General features: G+C 45.7%; 1 protein-coding gene across 1 annotated transcript; it reads left to right on the top strand.

Moving 5' to 3' along the window:
- The first annotated feature begins 131 nt into the window (after positions 1-131).
- On the top strand, positions 132-21003 carry card9 (caspase recruitment domain family, member 9). Its single transcript, XM_071534733.1, has 13 exons — positions 132-264; positions 794-863; positions 5260-5397; positions 6359-6477; positions 6586-6792; positions 8857-8940; positions 11922-12191; positions 14756-14881; positions 16107-16295; positions 16435-16492; positions 19641-19768; positions 19997-20058; positions 20168-21003. The coding sequence occupies exons 1-13, from the start codon at positions 151-153 to the stop codon at positions 20259-20261; spliced, it is 1659 nt and encodes a 552-aa protein (XP_071390834.1). The 5' UTR covers positions 132-150; the 3' UTR covers positions 20262-21003.
- The last annotated feature ends 357 nt before the right edge of the window (positions 21004-21360 follow it).

Genomic DNA, 21360 nt, shown 5'->3' with positions numbered 1-21360 from the left:
TGTGTGTGCGTGTCTCAGTGTGTGTCTCAGTGTGTGTGTGTGTGTGTTTCTCAGTGTGTGTGTCTCAGTGTGTGTGTGTGTGTGTGTGTCTCAGTGTGTGTGTGTGTCTCAGTGTGTGTGTGTGTGTGTGTGTCTCAGTGTGTGTGTGTGATGGATGGAGTGTGTGAGGATGATCTCTGCTGGTTGCAGTTGGATGAGTTCAGGTTGCTGCTGATCAAAACCATCGAGCCGTCGCTCATCACTCCGTACCTCCGCCAGTGTCAGGTACTGCTGCTCCTCCTGCTCCTCCTTCTCCTGCTCCTCCTGCTGATCCTCCTCCTCTTGCTTCTGCTCGTCCTCCTGCTGCTCTTCCTGCTGCTGCTGCTCCTCCTCCTGCTGCTGCTCCTCCTCCTGCTGCTCCAGCGGCTGCTGCTGCTCCTGCTGCTCTTCCTCCTGCTCCTCCTCCTGCTGCTGCTGCTGCTGCTCCTGCTCCTGCTCCTCCTCCTGCTGCTGCTCCTCCTCCTGCTGCTCCAGCTGCTGCTGCTGCTCCTGCTGCTCTTCCTCCTGCTCTTCCTCCTGCTGCTGCTCCTCCTCCTGCTCCTCCTCTTGCTGCTGCTCCTCCTCCTGCTGCTGTTCCTCCTGCTCCTCCTCCTCCTGCTGCTGCTGCTCCTCCTCCTGCTGCTCCTGCTGCTCTTACTGCTGCTGCTACTCCTCCTCTTGCTGCTCCTCCTCCTCCTGCACCTCTTGCTGCTGCACCTCCTGCTGCTCCTCCTCCCCCTTCAGTTAAGTTATTGATCATGTTTTCTGTTGTCAGGTGATCAGTGCTGAGGATGAGGAGCAGATCTTCAACGACCCGAGCCTCGTCATCCGCCGACGCAAAGTCGGTAAGAAAACCAACACTGAAGACTGGTGACTTGAACACTGAAGACTGGTGACTTGAACACTGAAGACTGGTGACTTGAACACTGAAGACTGGTGACTTGTGACTTGAACATTGATGACTGGTGACTTGAACATTGAAGACTGGTGACTTGAACACTGATGACTGGTGACTTGAACACTGAAGACTGGTGACTTGAACACTGATGACTGGTGACTTGAACACTGAAGACTGGTGACTTGAACATTGAAGACTGGTGACTTGAACATTGAAGACTGGTGACTTGAACACTGATGACTGGTGACTTGAACACTGATGACTGGTGACTTGAACACTGATGACTGGTGACTTGAACACTGAAGACTGGTGACTTGAACACTGAAGACTGGTGACTTGAACACTGATGACTGGTGACTTGAACATTGAAGACTGGTGACTTGAACACTGATGACTGGTGACTTGAACACTGATGACTGGTGACTTGAACACTGATGACTGGTGACTTGAACACTGAAGACTGGTGACTTGAACACTGATGACTGGTGACTTGAACACTGAAGACTGGTGACTTGAACATTGAAGACTGGTGACTTGAACATTGAAGACTGGTGACTTGAACACTGATGACTGGTGACTTGAACACTGATGACTGGTGACTTGAACACTGAAGACTGGTGACTTGAACATTGAAGACTGGTGACTTGAACACTGATGACTGGTGACTTGAACACTGATGACTGGTGACTTGAACACTGATGACTGGTGACTTGAACACTGAAGACTGGTGACTTGAACACTGATGACTGGTGACTTGAACACTGAAGACTGGTGACTTGAACATTGAAGACTGGTGACTTGAACATTGAAGACTGGTGACTTGAACACTGATGACTGGTGACTTGAACACTGATGACTGGTGACTTGAACACTGAAGACTGGTGACTTGAACATTGAAGACTGGTGACTTGAACACTGATGACTGGTGACTTGAACACTGATGACTGGTGACTTGAACACTGAAGACTGGTGACTTGAACATTGAAGACTGGTGACTTGAACACTGATGACTGGTGACTTGAACACTGATGACTGGTGACTTGTGACTTGAACATTGATGACTGGTGACTTGAACATTGAAGACTGGTGACTTGTGACTTGAACACTGATGACTGGTGACTTGAACACTGATGACTGGTGACTTGAACACTGAAGACTGGTGACTTGAACACTGAAGACTGGTGACTTGTGACTTGAACATTGATGACTGGTGACTTGAACATTGAAGACTGGTGACTTGAACACTGATGACTGGTGACTTGAACACTGAAGACTGGTGACTTGAACACTGATGACTGGTGACTTGAACACTGAAGACTGGTGACTTGAACACTGAAGACTGGTGACTTGTGACTTGAACATTGATGACTGGTGACTTGAACATTGAAGACTGGTGACTTGAACACTGATGACTGGTGACTTGAACACTGAAGACTGGTGACTTGAACACTGATGACTGGTGACTTGAACACTGAAGACTGGTGACTTGAACATTGAAGACTGGTGACTTGAACATTGAAGACTGGTGACTTGAACACTGATGACTGGTGACTTGAACACTGATGACTGGTGACTTGAACACTGATGACTGGTGACTTGAACACTGAAGACTGGTGACTTGAACACTGAAGACTGGTGACTTGAACACTGATGACTGGTGACTTGAACACTGATGACTGGTGACTTGAACATTGAAGACTGGTGACTTGAACACTGATGACTGGTGACTTGAACACTGATGACTGGTGACTTGAACACTGATGACTGGTGACTTGAACACTGAAGACTGGTGACTTGAACACTGATGACTGGTGACTTGAACACTGAAGACTGGTGACTTGAACATTGAAGACTGGTGACTTGAACACTGATGACTGGTGACTTGAACACTGATGACTGGTGACTTGAACACTGAAGACTGGTGACTTGAACATTGAAGACTGGTGACTTGAACACTGATGACTGGTGACTTGAACACTGATGACTGGTGACTTGAACACTGAAGACTGGTGACTTGAACATTGAAGACTGGTGACTTGAACACTGATGACTGGTGACTTGAACACTGATGACTGGTGACTTGTGACTTGAACATTGATGACTGGTGACTTGAACATTGAAGACTGGTGACTTGTGACTTGAACACTGATGACTGGTGACTTGAACACTGATGACTGGTGACTTGAACACTGAAGACTGGTGACTTGAACACTGAAGACTGGTGACTTGTGACTTGAACATTGATGACTGGTGACTTGAACATTGAAGACTGGTGACTTGAACACTGATGACTGGTGACTTGAACACTGAAGACTGGTGACTTGAACACTGATGACTGGTGACTTGAACACTGAAGACTGGTGACTTGAACATTGAAGACTGGTGACTTGAACATTGAAGACTGGTGACTTGAACACTGATGACTGGTGACTTGAACACTGATGACTGGTGACTTGAACACTGATGACTGGTGACTTGAACACTGAAGACTGGTGACTTGAACACTGAAGACTGGTGACTTGAACACTGATGACTGGTGACTTGAACACTGATGACTGGTGACTTGAACATTGAAGACTGGTGACTTGAACACTGATGACTGGTGACTTGAACACTGATGACTGGTGACTTGAACACTGAAGACTGGTGACTTGAACACTGATGACTGGTGACTTGAACACTGAAGACTGGTGACTTGAACATTGAAGACTGGTGACTTGAACATTGAAGACTGGTGACTTGAACACTGATGACTGGTGACTTGAACACTGATGACTGGTGACTTGAACACTGAAGACTGGTGACTTGAACATTGAAGACTGGTGACTTGAACACTGATGACTGGTGACTTGAACACTGATGACTGGTGACTTGAACACTGAAGACTGGTGACTTGAACATTGAAGACTGGTGACTTGAACACTGATGACTGGTGACTTGAACACTGATGACTGGTGACTTGTGACTTGAACATTGATGACTGGTGACTTGAACATTGAAGACTGGTGACTTGAACACTGATGACTGGTGACTTGAACACTGATGACTGGTGACTTGTGACTTGAACATTGATGACTGGTGACTTGAACACTGAAGACTGGTGACTTGTGACTTGAACATTGATGACTGGTGACTTGAACATTGAAGACTGGTGACTTGAACACTGATGACTGGTGACTTGAACACTGAAGACTGGTGACTTGAACACTGATGACTGGTGACTTGAACACTGAAGACTGGTGACTTGAACATTGAAGACTGGTGACTTGAACACTGATGACTGGTGACTTGAACACTGATGACTGGTGACTTGAACACTGATGACTGGTGACTTGAACACTGAAGACTGGTGACTTGAACATTGAAGACTGGTGACTTGAACATTGAAGACTGGTGACTTGAACACTGATGACTGGTGACTTGAACACTGAAGACTGGTGACTTGAACACTGAAGACTGGTGACTTGAACATTGAAGACTGGTGACTTGAACACTGATGACTGGTGACTTGAACACTGAAGACTGGTGACTTGAACATTGAAGACTGGTGACTTGAACACTGATGACTGGTGACTTGAACACTGATGACTGGTGACTTGAACACTGAAGACTGGTGACTTGAACATTGAAGACTGGTGACTTGAACATTGAAGACTGGTGACTTGAACACTGATGACTGGTGACTTGAACACTGATGACTGGTGACTTGAACATTGAAGACTGGTGACTTGAACACGGATGACTGGTGACTTGAACATTGAAGACTGGTGACTTGAACACGGATGACTGGTGACTTGAACACGGATGACTGGTGACTTGAACATTGAAGACTGGTGACTTGAACACGGATGACTGGTGACTTGAACACTGATGACTGGTGACTTGAACATTGAAGACTGGTGACTTGAACACGGAAGACTGGTGACTTGAACACTGAAGACTGGTGACTGGAACACTGAAGACTGGTGACTGGAACACTGAAGACTGGTGACTTGAACACTGAAGACTGGTGACTTGAACACTGAAGACTGGTGACTTAAACACTGAAGACTGGTGACTGGAACACTGAAGACTGGTGACTTGAACACTGAAGACTGGTGACTGGAACACTGAAGACTGGTGACTGGAACACTGAAGACTGGTGACTTGAACACTGAAGACTGGTGACTTGAACACTGAAGACTGGTGACTGGAACACTGAAGACTGGTGACTGGAACACTGAAGACTGGTGACTTGAACATTGATGACTGGTCTCTCTCCTCTGACCCCTCTGACTCTCTGACCCCCTGACCCCTCTGACCCCTGCCTCTGACCTCTGGACCCTCTGACCTGTGACCTTCAGGAGCGCTGCTGGACATCCTGTACAGGACGGGGGTCAAAGGTTACACGGCCTTCCTAGAGAGTCTGGAGCTGGATTATCCTCAACTGTACAGCCGCATCACCGGCAAGGAGCCCAACAAGACCTTCAGCATCCTGATAGGTGGAGACTGTCTGCCTGTCTGTCTGCCTGTCTGTCTGTCTGTCTGCCTGCCTGTCTGTCTGTCTGCCTGCCTGTCTGCCTGTCTGCCTGCCTGCCTGTCTGTCTGTCTGTCTGTCTGTCTGTCTCTCTCTCTCTCTCTCTCTGTCTATCTGTCTCTCTCTCTACCTGTCTGTCTGTCTGTCTGTCTCTCTGTCTGTCTGTCTGTCTGTCTGTCTGCCTGTCTCTCTGTCTATCTGTCTCTCTACCTGCCTGTCTGTCTGTCTGCCTGCCTGCCTGCCTGTCTGTCTGTCTCTCTCTCTACCTGTCTGTCTGTCTGTCTGCCTGCCTGTCTGTCTCTCTGTCTGTCTGTCTGTCTGTCTGTCTGCCTGTCTCTCTGTCTATCTGTCTCTCTACCTGCCTGTCTGTCTGTCTGCCTGCCTGCCTGCCTGTCTGTCTGTCTCTCTCTCTACCTGTCTGTCTGTCTGTCTGCCTGCCTGTCTGTCTCTCTGTCTGTCTGCCTGTCTGCCTGTCTGTCTGTCTGTCTGTCTGCCTGTCTGTCTGCCTGTCTGTCTGTCTGTCTGCCTGTCTGTCTGTCTGTCTGTCTGTCTGTCTGTCTGCCTGTCTGTCTGTCTGTCTGTCTGTCTGTCTGTCTGTCTGTCTGTGTCCAGTTCAGCTGCTATATAAAAGGTCAAAGGTCAGATTATGATCCAGGTCAGACTGTGATTTAGTTTCATCCAATCAGATGTTGACAGATCAGTTCATTATGAATTGAAGCAGAGGATTATGGGAGTTGGAGTGAAAAAAGCTAAAATGTGAAGATTAACGTTGAATACTAAACTTTTACTTCATTTTAATAATTATATATTGCTTAATAAAGACCAGATGTGAAGCAGTGTGTGTGTGTGTGTGTGTGTGTGTGTGTGTGTGTGTGTGTGTGTGTGTGTGTGTGTGTGTGTGTGTGTGTGTGTGTGTGTGTGTTCAGACACTGCTGGTGAATCTGGTCTGACTCAGTTCCTGATGTCGGAGGTGTCCCGCCTGCAGAGGGCGCTGCAGGAGGAGAGGAGGAGGAGGCAGCAGGCCTGCTCCGTCTCCAAGGAACAGGTCGGCATGGCGACGGGGTCGTTAGGGAGCGAGCCGGCGTAGCGGCGGGGTCGCCGCGGAGACGAGGTTTTCCTCTGACCCGTTCTCTCGTGTCGTGTCCCGGCTCAGGAGGCGTGGTCCCGGCAGCGGCAGCTCAGGGACCGGGAGCTGAGGAGGCTCACTGAGCGCGTGCAGAAGGTTCGGGAGGAGAGGGAGCGGCTGAGCGAGGAGGTGAAACAGCTGAGAGATCACAACTACAGTCTGATGGCCGACATCAACACACTGAGCCAGGAGAAGAACAACGCTCTGCTGGCCAACAGGGACCTGCAGATAGAGGTGATGCTGACCCCTGACCTCTGACCTCTGACCTCTGACCTCTGACCCCTGACCCCTGACCTCTGACCCCTGACCTCTGACCTCTGACCTCTGCCCTCTGACCTCTGACCTCTGAGCTCTGACCCTTGACCTCTGACCCCTGACCTCTGACCTCTGACCTCTGACCCCTGACCTCTGACCCCTGACCTTAACTCTTTTTTTCTTTTTTCTTTAACTTTGTTTACTGGGTTTTCAACATAACCAGCATTTATACAATAATTGCACTTGTAAGTTATTTAGTAGAAATATAGAACAACACATCAACAACAACAATACAACAAGACAAAACAAACAAAAATATGTTTTGGTACAGTTGTTTACAGGTCAACTAGATCAGACCATACAGTCCCTAAAGGATTTGCAGGGGACTGGTCACATCTCCCACAGTTAGGGTTCACATCTCTGTACATTTTGGATGATCTTGCTTTGGTCCCATGAGCCTCTGGGTGAGCTCACACTGAGAGAGTCTGTGCTGAGCTCAGATGAAGAGCTGTGAACTCTTCCCATAGTTCAGATATTTCCTCACCCAGTTCCTCCTCCCATGAGGATGTAATGTTGTGTAATGAGGTGGTTTGTAAAGAGCAGCTTTCAGAGTAGGAAGTGAGGTCAGAAAAATGTCAAACTGTGGCTGCGTTCGGAATGGTTCACTCATTCCCTCACTCACTATTCCCCATGTAGTGTTTATCATATAGTGAACTATATGGGCAACGACCAAACAAAATTTCGGACACTACAGTAAATATAATTGCGTCAAAAAAATGCGCTGGATATTGGTGTGACGCACCGGGACGCGCCCAGCATCACGTAAATAAACCAAGCATCATGACAGCAGGTTGAAATGGACTCAGGTCGTATTGATTTTGACAAGTTTTCAGCATTAAATTACAAATAAATTGTTGAAATTCTAATCATGTGCAAGTGTGGTTTTGTCAACTTTGGTGCCGTCTGCTAATGGCAGCGAGCTGTTTTGGTTTGGTAAACAAGCTTGTGAGCTAATGACTAGCAGAAGCTTTCATATCACCTCCTGTCCTGTATTGGTGGATAAAGTCAGCTGACCTGTAACGATGATTCCTGCAGTTTTGCTGCTCTTGGTTCAAAACGGAGGAAACTCGAATGAGGTGTCTGATACGTCTTTTGTTGATTTGCTAACGCTGTCAACCGGTAAATAGACCAGTTTCTATTAGCTAACATGTTAGCTAGCTGTTTCTTCTTCTTCGGTAAGACACGATCACATTGCATTGTGGTATACAGGAGAAATTGTAGGGTACACTGTCTGTTCACTACAATTTGTAGTGCATTGTGGGTATCTTATAGTGGACTATTTAGTGAATCAAATTAACCGTTGAGAATTCGGACACTAGTAGAAAATGGCGGATACACTATATAGTGCACTATTTCTGTAATAGGGAACGGTTTCGAACAGAGCATGTGTTTCATCAGGAGGGGAATCTGGGATCTGTGCTGCAGGTGTAACTCCAGATCTGTAAGAACCTAAAAAATAAAGTCTGAGGAGAGCAAACTTTACTGATAACTGCTCAAACGTAGTGAATGTGTTGTCAGTGTAGAGAGCTCTAAAGCTTTTAATACCAAACCAATTCTTAACTGCTAACCTTTAACCCCTGACCCCAAAAGAAGAACACCGCTCTGCTAGCTAACAGAGACTTACAGATAGAGGGGTTACTGACCCCTGACCCCTGACCTCTGACTCCTGACCTCTGACTCCTGACCCCTGACCTCTGACCTCTGACCCCTGACCTCAACCCTTAACAGGAATATTGTGACCATGTGACGTGTGACGCACAGCGGGAACGCTTCTGAACTGACCGGAGTGAATCTCGTCTCGTTTCTCTTCACAGCTCCTCTTCTTCTTCTTCTTCTTCTTCTTCTTCTTCTTCTTCTTCTTCTTCTTCTTCTTCTTCTTCTTCTTCTTCTTCTTCTTCTTCTTCTTCTTCTTCTTCTTCTTCTTCTTCTGCAGAAATGTTTCAGGAACTTTCTGCTCATTTTTTGTTCCTTGTGTGTGTGCAGGTGGAGCGTCTGAAACACACTCTGCTGCGTACGGAGAGCGAGACTCGTCTGCTGATCCGAAGAACACTGAGACCACTGCAGCAGGTAGACAGACAGGCAGAGAGACAGACAGGCAGATAGACAGACAGGCAGACAGACAGACAGACAGAGAGACAGACAGGCAGACAGAGAGACAGACAGACAGGTAGACAGACAGACAGACAGACAGGCAGAGAGACAGACAGGCAGGTAGACAGACAGACAGACAGGTAGACAGACAGACAGGCAGACAGGTAGACAGACAGACAGACAGACAGGTAGACAGACAGACAGGTAGACAGACAGACAGACAGACAGACAGACAGACAGACAGGTAGACAGACAGACAGACAGGTAGACAGACAGACAGACAGGTAGACAGACAGACAGACAGACAGACAGACAGACAGACAGACAGACAGACAGACAGACAGACAGGTTTCAGTCTAAACTTGAATTGTAAACTTTATTCAGCAGTTAAAGACAAACTGAATGTTTATTGATCTGTTTGGGAAACTTTACAGCAGCAGAGAATATGATTCAGATAATAATAGAATATATTAAAGGTTAAATATATTTTTCATTATGCTAATTAGTTGTATTGGCTAGAGAGACAGTTTAGTTATTAAAGCTGCTCTGTGCATCATATTAACCATCAGTCTCATTATCATAATGAATGTTGCTGACAGATGATTGGTCTGTTTTGTTAGTTGTAGTGTTTCTCCACATTAAGACTACATTTCCCATCAGCCCCGTTGCTTCCTGCCCCCCCTCCCCCCTCCCTGAAGAGGATCAACATGTTGGAAGTGATTTCTCCATCTTCCTTTCCCTCCTTCCACCATCTGCTGCCAGAAGCTCAGTGTGTCCTGAATGGATCTCTGTTCCCTCCTCTGTTCCCTCCTGTGTTCCCTCCTCTGTTCCCTCCTGTGTTCCCTCCTCTGTTCCCTCCTCTGTTCCCTCCTCTGTTCCCTCCTCTGTTCCCTCCTCTGTTCCCTCCTCTGTTCCCTCCTGTGTTCCCTCCTCTGTTCCCTCCTCTGTTCCCTCCTCTGTTCCCTCCTCTGTTCCCTCCTCTGTTCCCTCCTGTGTTCCCTCCTGTGTTCCCTCCTCCTGTTCCCTCCTCTGTTCCCTCCTCTGTTCCCTCCTGTGTTCCCTCCTCTGTTCCCTCCTGTGTTCCCTCCTCTGTTCCCTCCTCTGTTCCCTCCTCTGTTCCCTCCTCTGTTCCCTCCTCTGTTCCCTCCTGTGTTCCCTCCTCTGTTCCCTCCTCTGTTCCCTCCTCTGTTCCCTCCTCTGTTCCCTCCTCTGTTCCCTCCTCTGTTCCCTCCTCTGTTCCCTCCTCTGTTCCCTCCTGTGTTCCCTCCTCTGTTCCCTCCTCTGTTCCCTCCTCTGTTCCCTCCTGTGTTCCCTCCTCTGTTCCCTCCTCTGTTCCCTCCTCTGTTCCCTCCTCTGTTCCCTCCTCTGTTCCTCCTCTGTTTCCTCCTCTGTTCCCTCCTCTGTTCCCTCCTCTGTTCCCTCCTCTGTTCCCTCCTCTGTTCCCTCCTGTGTTCCCTCCTGTGTTCCCTCCTCTGTTCCCTCCTCTGTTCCCTCCTCTGTTCCCTCCTCTGTTCCCTCCTCTGTTCTCTCCTCTGTTCCCTCCTCTGTTCCCTCCTCTGTTCCCTCCTCTGTTCTCTCCTCTGTTCCCTCCTCTGTTCCCTCCTCTGTTCCCTCCTCTGTTCCCTCCTCTGTTCTCTCCTCTGTTCCCTCCTCTGTTCCCTCCTCTGTTCCCTCCTCTGTTCCCTCCTCTGTTCCCTCCTGTGTTTCCTGTGCAGCTCTGCTCTGTAGTGTAATCAGCAGTAAATCACATGATGAATGAGTGAATTCAGACTCTTAATTCATCATCAGCCTGCGTCTGCGTTCAGTCACATAAACAAATGTTTCCTTCAGAGCCATATATGAGTCACTAGCCGACATTAAACAGACGAAAATATTCCCGACGTTCCCGTCTCGGTGTTTTCCGACCTTATGTCTGAATAAATATTCTCTGTGTCGGAGTTTATTTTCACACAGCAGCTCTTCACTGATCCAGCTGTGAGGTTTCCTTCAGGTTCTGGATTCTCACTAGCTGACATTAACACAAAACACCTGACAATAAGCTCTGAACCGTATAACCTGCAGCTAGAGATAAAAACCTTCCTGACCAACAGACTGACATGTTAGAGTTAACCAGCTCAAATTAGCATAACAAAACATTAACTTATAATTAGTTATGAATTGGCAGTTAAAGAAAACATCTTTAGAATAGCTTGACGTCTTTTTGGTTCCAAAAAAAGTTTATTTACTTGCATTAGTAAACAAGGTTTGGTGAAGAAGAGGATGATGTCATCATTATAAAACCACAGAAGGGTGACAGCTCGGTTGCTCGGTAACGGCCAGGTGACGACAGACTCGCAATGCATTCTGGTACTTTGACCGTTTTAGTGACCGGGCTTGTTCGCTACATATTACAGTGCATTGTGGGAAATACGTAGCGCCCTCAAAATCATTCCACAATATCGTTTTACAATTCGGACACTAATAAAAACTGTCTGAGGTGCGAATCAGAGCCTGAAACACAGACAGATCCAGTCCAGTCCGGACTGTTTCAGCTTCAGCTCCGTTTGCTCTGAGGAACAAAACCTCTTCCTGTTTTGTGCCGTAAAGCGAACAGAACCTCTTCCTGTTTTGTGCCGTAAAGCGAACAGAACCTCTTCCTGTTTTGTGCCGTAAAGCGAACAGAACCTCTTCCTGTTTTGTGCCGTAAAGCGAACAGAACCTCTTCCTGTTTTGTGCCGTAAAGCGAACAGAACCTCTTCCTGTTTTGTGCCGTAAAGCGATCCAGCAGATCTCCCTCCAGATCCACCAGGAGGAGAAACATGGAGGAGGATGATGTCATGATGCTGAGGACTCTGCAGTGATCAGCTGATGGTTCACTGATGCTGAAATGAAACAGAGCAGCTTTAAAAAACAACAATATAAAATATTCCTAAATGTTTGAAATTGTGATCACATGATCTGGATCTGTCCGTCTGCAGAGCAGGAGTCTAGCTCCGCCCACCCAGACCTCCAACCACATCAGACAGGAGGAGAAGAAAACGAAGGAGCAGGAGGAGAAGACAGAGGAGAAGCAGGAGGAGAAGCAGGAGAAGAAAGAGGAGAAGCAGGAGGAGAAGAAAGAGGAGAAGCAGGAGGAGAAGAAAGAGAAGCAGGAGGAGAAGAGTCAATCTCCTCAGCAGCTGAATCTCATCACTTCTGTCTTCAAACTGAGGAGAGAGCTACACCGAGCAGAGGAGCAGAGAACCAGGGTGAGGAGAGGAGAGGAGAGGAGAGGAGGAGAAGAGAGGAGGAGAGAGGAGAGGAGAAGAGAGGAGGAGAGGAGAGGAGAGGAGAGGAGAAGCGAGGAGAGGAGGAGAGAGTAGGAGAGAGGAGAGGAGAAGAGAGGAGGAGAGGAGAGGAGGAGAGAGGAGAGGAGAAGAGAGGAGGAGAGGACAGGAGAAGCGAGGAGAGGAGGAGAGAGTAGGAGAGAGGAGAAGAGAGGAGGAGAGGAGAGGAGAGGAGGAGAGAGGAGAGGAGAAGAGAGGAGAGGAGGAGAGAGGAGAGGAGAAGAGAGGAGGAGAGGAGAGGAGGAGAGAGGAGAGGAGGAGAGGAGAGGAGAGGAGAGGAGGAGAGAGGAGGAGGTGAAAGGGGAGGAGATGTTAGAGGAGAGGGAGAATGGACAGATATCACATGACCTGTCAGGAGGAACTGGACGTTACAGAAGAAAGTTATGATTTCTCGTTCCTCTTCATCACTCAGATATTCATTCATGTGCTTCCACTTGTTTGCTTTATGAGTCATTTTACATTTTACATTTTTTTCAGTCACACTAAATGCAATCATCTACATCTAAATGTATATTAATTGAAAAGAACATGTATCCTAACCAGTGGTGGAAAGTAACTAAGTACATTTACTCAAGTACTGTACTTAAGTACAATTTTGAGGTACTTTTTATGCTACTTTGTACTTATACTCCACTACATTCTAGAGGGAAATATTGTACTTTTTACTCCATTACATTTATTTCACAGCTATAGCTACTAGTTACTTTTCAGATCAATATTTTATATTTAAAACATTTGATCATCTTTATAAAATAACTATAAAATAGCATTGTTATAGATTAGACTACCCAAAAGTAAAGCTAAATTGTTAAGATTAGCTTCACGTTGACAACTTTAAAATGCTGCTTACATGTACATGTATTCAATAAATCAGTATTAATATTCCAATAATTTATGAAAAATATAACTCTCTAAATGGGGACAGTTTGCATAATGAGTACGTTTACTTTGATACTCTAAATACATTTTGCTGCCAATACTTATGTACTTTTACTTCAGTAAGATTTTGAATGCAGGACTTTTACTTGTAATGGAGTATCTTTACTTTGTTGTATTGATACTTTTACTGCAGTAAAACATCTCAGTACTTCTTCCACCACTGATCCTAATAGGAGATAGTAACATTTCTACTCAGTTGTACTCAGCAACTTCCCTTTCCACCACATAACACATTCATACAGAATATTCTCATCAATCAACCGGTTATCAAACCGGTCAGAGCTTTTTACATCATCAGCAGATCAGCTGCTGATGTTCCATCATGTTCAGTGAGTCTCTTCTACATTCACACATCTATGAACTGTTTGACTCAACCAGCAAATCATCTCAACTGTTCTGTAGAGCCAGGTGAAGCCGAGGTGGGGTGTGTTTGTTTTCAGAGCCAGGTGAAGCCGAGGTGGGTGTGTTTGTTTTCAGAGCCAGGTGAAGCCGAGGTGGGGTGTGTTTGTTTTCAGAGCCAGGTGAAGCTGAGGTGGGGTGTGTTTGTTTTCAGAGCCAGGTGAAGCTGAGGTGGGGTGTGTTTGTTTTCAGAGCCAGGTGAAGCTGAGGTGGGGTGTGTTTGTTTTCAGAGCCAGGTGAAGCCGAGGTGGGGTGTGTTTGTTTTCAGAGGCAGGTGAAGCTGAGGTGGGGTGTGTTTGTTTTCAGAGCCAGGTGAAGCCGAGGTGGGGTGTGTTTGTTTTCAGAGGCAGGTGAAGCTGAGGTGGGGTGTGTTTGTTTTCAGAGCCAGGTGAAGCAGAGGTGGGGTGTGTTTGTTTTCAGAGCCAGGTGAAGCTGAGGTGGGGTGTGTTTGTTTTCAGAGCCAGGTGAAGCCGAGGTGGGGTGTGTTTGTTTTCAGAGGCAGGTGAAGCCGAGGTGGGGTGTGTTTGTTTTCAGAGCCAGGTGAAGCCGAGGTGGGGTGTGTTTGTTTTCAGAGCCAGGTGAAGCCGAGGTGGGGTGTGTTTGTTTTCAGAGCCAGGTGAAGCTGAGGTGGGGTGTGTTTGTTTTCAGAGCCAGGTGAAGCCGAGGTGGGGTGTGTTTGTTTTCAGAGCCAGGTAAAGCTGAGGTGGGGTGTGTTTGTTTTCAGAGCCAGGTAAAGCTGAGGTGGGGTGTGTTTGTTTTCAGAGCCCAGGTAAAGCTGAGGTGGGGTGTGTTTGTTCTGTAGAGCCAGCGGAAGCCGAGGTGTTGTGTGTTTGTTTTGTACAGCCAGGTGAAGCTGAGGTGGGATGTGTTTGTTTTGTAGAGCCAGCAGAAGCTGAGGTGGGGTGTGTTTGTTTTGTAGAGCCAGGTGAAGCTGAGGTGGGGTGTGTTTGTTTTCAGAGGCAGGTGAAGCTGAGGTGGGGTGTGTTTGTTTTCAGAGCCAGGTGAAGCTGAGGTGGGGTGTGTTTGTTTTGTAGAGCCAGGTGAAGCTGAGGTGGGGTGTGTTTGTTTTCAGAGCCAGGTGAAGCTGAGGTGGGGTGTGTTTGTTTTCAGAGCCAGGTGAAGCTGAGGTGGGGTGTGTTTGTTTTCAGAGGCAGGAGGAGAAGGAGGAGTTGGAGCTGCGGTGCGCCCGGCTGAAGGGAGACACCAAGATGTACCGCCAACGAAACAAACAAACCCTCAGACAACTGGAGGAGGTGATCAGAGAGAGAGACAAGGTGGGATTTATAATGATAATAATAATAATGAATAATAATAATAATAATAATACACATTTATATAAAGTCAGAAAAACCAGACCAGGCTTCATATCATTATTATTATTATTATTATTATTCAATCAAATGTCAAAATAATAATAATAAACAATAGTTTATTATTGTCAGAGCAGCAGGAGGAGGCCAGGTTGTACCTTCAGTATACAATATTAATATTTTTTTTAAATGTATTTATTTAACCTTTATTTAACCAGTGGAGTCTCATTGAGATTAAAAATCTCTTTTTCAGTGTCCTGGCCGACAGGCAGCAGCACAGTTACACAGTTGCAGACATAAACAAACATAGAACAATTTAAAACAAAAACAAAGAACAAATTACAGAATCATAAGATATCAAAAAACATTCATCAACATTCAAAACATCTACAGCCAGATGTTCTTGCTTCCAAGTCATTTAGAAACACTTTAAATGCATCCAGTGACACCAGCTATAATAATAATAAACTTTGTTTTGAGAACACTTTTCAAAAAAAGAGCTTCACAGAGCAGCAGAGAAGAAAACAATAAAAACAATCAAATCTAAAAACAGCAGTGATAAAATGGACAGATGATAAAACGGAACACAGAGGAAGTTCAGAAAAGATTCTTCAGCTGCTCAGGATGAAACTCTGAACTCTGATCATCAGAACAAAAATCTCAGCCTGGATCTGAATAGAATAGACATATGAATAGATTAATAAAACAGTCAGTCAGACAAACGTCCCGGGCCGGATCCGAACCCGGCACGTCTCGTCACATGGTCACATGGTCACATGGTCACATGGTCCACACCTCAGACCGCTGAGCCACCGGGGTGCCCCCCCCACCGTTCTTCTAATTCTTCTAATCTAATTTTGTGAGATTTTTCTATTTGTTTTTTATCAACAGAATTGTGCATCGCGATAACTTAATATTATTATTTCATCATGATATCATTCTATTGACAGACAATAAATGATAATATTGATGTATTGCTCGGCCCTAATGTGACCTAAAGGAGGCATGCAGACAGAGAAGTGTCAGGGATCTAGAATCGAACCCTGGGGAACACCAGATGAGAGATGAGTGGAGGACGGAGACACTTCTCCCAAAACCACAGAAGAAGAGCTGCTGCAGAGAGAAACCATGTGGATGTTCATCTGCTGGAGCTGCTGATCTGAATATGATGTGTGCTGTGGGGTTTCAGGCGCTGAGCTGCCGGGCGGAGCAGCAGGAGGAGGCGCGGCTGCTCCTGCAGGAGAAGGACCAGTACAGGGAGCAGGTCAGACAGCTGACCGAGCGATCTGATAGGCTGGAACTGCTCCTGCTGCACTCCCAGGGGGAGGAGCTACAGCTGAGGACACGCCTCCGCAGACTGACCTGCAACACACACCAGGTCACACTCACACACACACACACACACACACACACACACATACACACACTCACACACACACATACACACACTCATCATTACATGATACTATAATAATGCATAATACTGATGATGATGATGAAGGTGACTGTCTCCTCAGTGTGAGAGGAGTGTGAGCAGTGAGGAAGAGGAGGAGCCAGCACAGAGCGCTGCTAAAGGTGAGAGGTCAAGGGTCAGCTGGTGTTGTGTGAAGTGAGGTCACATGACCCCGTCTGGATATAAAGTAATAATAATAAAGTAATAGTCATGTCGTGTGAAGTCATGTCATGTCGTGTGAAGTCATGTCATGTCAAGTCATGTCGTGTGAAGTCATGTCGTGTGAAGTCATGTCATGTGAAGTCATGTCATGTGAAGTCATGTCATGTCGTGTGAAGTCATGTCATGTAAAGTCATGTCGTGTGAAGTCATGTCATGTGAAGTCATGTCATGTCATGTGAAGTCATGTCGTGTGAAGTCATGTCATGTGAAGTCATGTCATGTCGTGTGAAGTCATGTCGTGTGAAGTCATGTCATGTCGTGTGAAGTCATGTCGTGTGAAGTCATGTCGTGTGAAGTCATGTCGTGTGAAGTCATGTCATGTGAAGTCATGTCATGTCGTGTGAAGTCATGTCGTGTGAAGTCATGTCGTGTTAAGTCATGTCATGTGAAGTCATGTCATGTGAAGTCATGTCATGTGAAGTCATGTCGTGTGAAGTCATGTCGTGTTAAGTCATGTCATGTGAAGTCATGTCATGTGAAGTCATGTCATGTCATGTGAAGTCATGTCGTGTGAAGTCATGTCATGTCGTGTGAAGTCATGTCATGTTAAGTCATGTCGTGTGAAGTCATGTCATGTGAAGTCATGTCATGTGAAGTCATGTCGTGTGAAGTCATGTCATGTTAAGTCATGTGTCATGTTAAGTCAGGTCATGTTAAGTCATGTTGTGTCATGTGAAGTCATGTCGTGTGAAGTCATGTTGTGTCATGTGAAGTCATGTCGTGTGAAGTCATGTCATGTTAAGTCAGGTCATGTTAAGTCATGTCATGTCATGTTAAGTCATGTTGTGTCATGTTAAGTCATGTCGTGTCATGTTAAGTCATGTTGTGGCATGTTAAGTCATGTCGTGTTAAGTCATGTCATGTGAAGTCATGTCGTGTGAAGTCATGTCGTGTGAAGTCATGTCGTGTGAAGTCATGTCATGTTAAGTCATGTCATGTGAAGTCATGTCATGTCATGTGAAGTCATGTCATGTCATGTTAAGTCATGTTGTGGCATGTTAAGTCATGTCGTGTTAAGTCATGTCATGTCATGTGAAGTCATGTCATGTCATGTTAAGTCATGTTGTGGCATGTTAAGTCATGTCATGTGAAGTCATGTCATGTCATGTGAAGTCATGTCATGTCATGTTAAGTCATGTCATGTCATGTGAAGTCATGTCGTGTGAAGTCATGTCGTGTGAAGTCATGTCATGTCGTGTGAAGTCATGTCGTGTGAAGTCATGTCGTGTGAAGTCATGTCGTGTGAAGTCATGTCATGTGAAGTCATGTCAGGTCATGTGAAGTCATGTCGTGTGAAGTCATGTCATGTGAAGTCATGTCGTGTGAAGTCATATCATGTGAAGTCATGTCATGTCGTGTGAAGTCATGTCGTGTGAAGTCATGTCATGTCATGTGAAGTCATGTCGTGTGAAGTCATGTCATGTGAAGTCATGTCATGTGAAGTCATGTCATGTGAAGTCATGTCATGTCGTGTGAAGTCATGTCATGTGAAGTCATGTCGTGTGAAGTCATGTCATGTCGTGTGAAGTCATGTCATGTGAAGTCATGTCGTGTGAAGTCATGTCGTGTGAAGTCATGTCATGTCATGTTAAGTCATGTCGTGTGAAGTCATGTCATGTGAAGTCATGTCATGTCGTGTGAAGTCATGTCGTGTGAAGTCATGTCATGTTAAGTCATGTTGTGTCATGTTAAGTCATGTCGTGTCATGTGAAGTCATGTCGTGTGAAGTCATGTTGTGTCGTGTGAAGTCATGTTGTGTCATGTGAAGTCATGTCATGTTAAGTCATGTTGTGTCATGTTAAGTCATGTCATGTCATGTGAAGTCATGTCATGTGAAGTCATGTCGTGTGAAGTCATGTCGTGTGAAGTCATGTCGTGTGAAGTCATGTCATGTGAAGTCATGTCATGTGAAGTCATGTCGTGTCATGTGAAGTCATGTCATGTGAAGTCATGTCATGTGAAGTCATGTCGTGTCATGTGAAGTCATGTCATGTGAAGTCATGTCGTGTGAAGTCATATCGTGTGAAGTCATGTCATGTCGTGTGAAGTCATGTCGTGTGAAGTCATGTCATGTCATGTGAAGTCATGTCGTGTGAAGTCATGCCGTGTGAAGTCATGTCATGTGAAGTCATGTCATGTCCTGTGAAGTCATGTCGTGTGAAGTCATGTCGTGTGAAGTCATGTCGTGTGAAGTCATGTCATGTGAAGTCATGTCATGTCATGTGAAGTCATGTCGTGTGAAGTCATGTCATGTGAAGTCATGTCGTGTGAAGTCATATCATGTGAAGTCATGTCATGTCGTGTGAAGTCATGTCGTGTGAAGTCATGTCATGTCATGTGAAGTCATGTCATGTCGTGTGAAGTCATGTCGTGTGAAGTCATGTCGTGTGAAGTCATGTCATGTCATGTGAAGTCATGTCGTGTGAAGTCATGTCATGTGAAGTCATGTCGTGTGAAGTCATATCATGTGAAGTCATGTCATGTCGTGTGAAGTCATGTCGTGTGAAGTCATGTCGTGTGAAGTCATGTCATGTCATGTGAAGTCATGTCGTGTGAAGTCATGTCATGTGAAGTCATGTCATGTCGTGTGAAGTCATGTCATGTGAAGTCATGTCGTGTGAAGTCATGTCATGTCGTGTGAAGTCATGTCGTGTGAAGTCATGTCGTGTGAAGTCATGTCGTGTGAAATCATGTCATGTCGTGTGAAGTCATGTCATGTCGTGTGAAGTCATGTCGTGTGAAGTCATGTCATGTTAAGTCATGTTGTGTCATGTTAAGTCATGTCGTGTCATGTGAAGTCATGTCGTGTGAAGTCATGTTGTGTCGTGTGAAGTCATGTTGTGTCATGTGAAGTCAGGTCATGTTAAGTCATGTCATGTCATGTTAAGTCATGTTGTGGCATGTTAAGTCATGTTAAGTCATGTCGTGTGAAGTCATGTCATGTTAAGTCATGTCGTGTGAAGTCATGTCATGTTAAGTCATGTCGTGTCATGTTAAGTCATGTTGTGTGAAGTCATGTCGTGTCATGTGACATCACTTGCTGTCCAGGCAGCAGTGAGGATGTTCCCAGTGGAACGTCGGGGGAGAACGAGGAGGCTGCAGCGCTGCAACGCCACAACTCTCCTGCAGGAGGCGCCGCAGAGGCCGAGGAGCCGCCCAGCACTGCTGCACCATGGGTAATATTCTGCTCTCTGACCTGCAGAATATTAGTTAATATATAATATATATTAACTAATATAATATATATGCAGACAGGAAACACACCTGTCTCTCTCTCTCTACCTGTCTCTCTCTCAATTTTCAATTTCAGTTTCAACTTGCTTTATTGACATGGCACGTAAATAAACTCTCTCTCTACCGGTCTCTCTCTCTCTACCCATCTCTCTCTCTGTCTCTCTCTCCAGGAAGTTGAGATGTCAGACTGGCGTTCGAGGTCCAAAGGTCGACCAAACTTCATCTACCGCAGGTGGGCGGAGCTACTTTATTTCACTTAAATCAAACTTTATTAAACCGGTGAAGCAGACCGGTCGGTCCGACACCTGACCCCGTTCTGTTTCCTGTTTCCATGACAACAGGAAACGAGCCCTCAGGTCAAAGGTCATCGATAAGGAGTACGCATCCCGTAACCTTGACGACAGCAGCGGAAGTGACATCACAGACTCCGACTGACAGAAACACGTTCGGCCATGTTGTTTCACTTGAGGCCGGAGCAACCAGTCCATCAAGTTTTTTTCTTGCAAATTGCTGACTTTAATCTCAGAAATTCTGAGTTATTTCTTGCAAATTTCATTTTCTTTTTTTAACCCCGGCTGCAGTAAAAAGAAAAAAGTAATTTACAGTTTCCCTGAAACGCCGTCACAGCTCACTCACACCAGTAAGATTTCTACTGTTAGTTTTCACTTTTATCTAAAGTGTTTCTTATTTACCCGACCGAAGTCTTCCCAAACCTTCAGCAGGTGGTTTTAGTTCCTGAGCTGAAGCCGCTTCATGTTTCTGTCACAGAGTCCAGTTCACAGCAGGAAAATCTGTTTCAGAGTTTCTGCTCAGCTCATGAAATCTTTTGAGATCCGGTTTTAAAAATGTTTTTCTGTCTCACAAACTGTTAAAGTCGCGTGACGGAGGAGACTCTGTCACATACACATCATATTATTATCTCTCACATCAGCATTATATATCATACATCATATACATCACATCATATCATACATCACATCATATCATATCATACATCACACAGCTTATTACTGCTTCATTTCCATCTGAACCTGCGTGATGAAGCTTCACTCAGATCTCCTGGAGCCAGACTGAACCTGAACTCACCGCAGAAGAACAAATCACACAGTAAATAAATCAAACAAAAATTAAAATGAAACAAAAACAAAATGATCTTTCTCAGTGTGTTTGCATCAGTCGTTTTTCCTTTGATTCGTTTCTTCTCTTCTCTCCATCAGACTGTATTTTAACCTTTAAATAAACAGCAGGAATCCACCTGGTGCCAAATTCCTGCTCTTCTTCTTCTTCTGTGTGAAAACAACTTTCTGTTTGAGTCAGAAACCTGTGATCAGTTCATCACTGATCCATCTGATCAATTCAACATTAACATCAGTGTGTTTGCCGGCTAGTTAGCTAGCTAACAGTTTGTTCAGGTTAACTGAGCTGACTCTTCTCAAGCTCCAACTCTTCATGTTTTGGAGTAGAGACTAGGGCTAAAGACAAGACAGTTTACTGTGTCACAGTAACCTACATTTGGAAACAAATCCACCTTATC

The sequence above is a fragment of the Centroberyx affinis genome, unplaced genomic scaffold, assembly GCF_046629955.1.
Source record: "Centroberyx affinis isolate AG114_WGS23_722 - 3 ecotype Tasmania unplaced genomic scaffold, CSIRO-AGI_Caff_v1 ptg002608l_1, whole genome shotgun sequence".
Taxonomy (NCBI): domain Eukaryota; kingdom Metazoa; phylum Chordata; class Actinopteri; order Beryciformes; family Berycidae; genus Centroberyx; species Centroberyx affinis.
Note: the sequence above shows the minus strand (reverse complement) of the source record. Positions and strands in the feature narration are given on the sequence as shown.

Bases quoted from the DNA above. Each gene is read 5' to 3' on its own strand.
- card9 (XM_071534733.1), top strand. From the start codon at position 151: ATGGATGGAGTGTGTGAGGATGATCTCTGCTGGTTGCAGTTGGATGAG. The intron at 8,941-11,921 runs GTAGACAGACAG...GTCCGTCTGCAG, and splicing joins CACTGAGACCACTGCAGCAG to AGCAGGAGTCTAGCTCCGCC. The intron at 12,192-14,755 runs GTGAGGAGAGGA...GTTTGTTTTCAG, and splicing joins CAGAGGAGCAGAGAACCAGG to AGGCAGGAGGAGAAGGAGGA.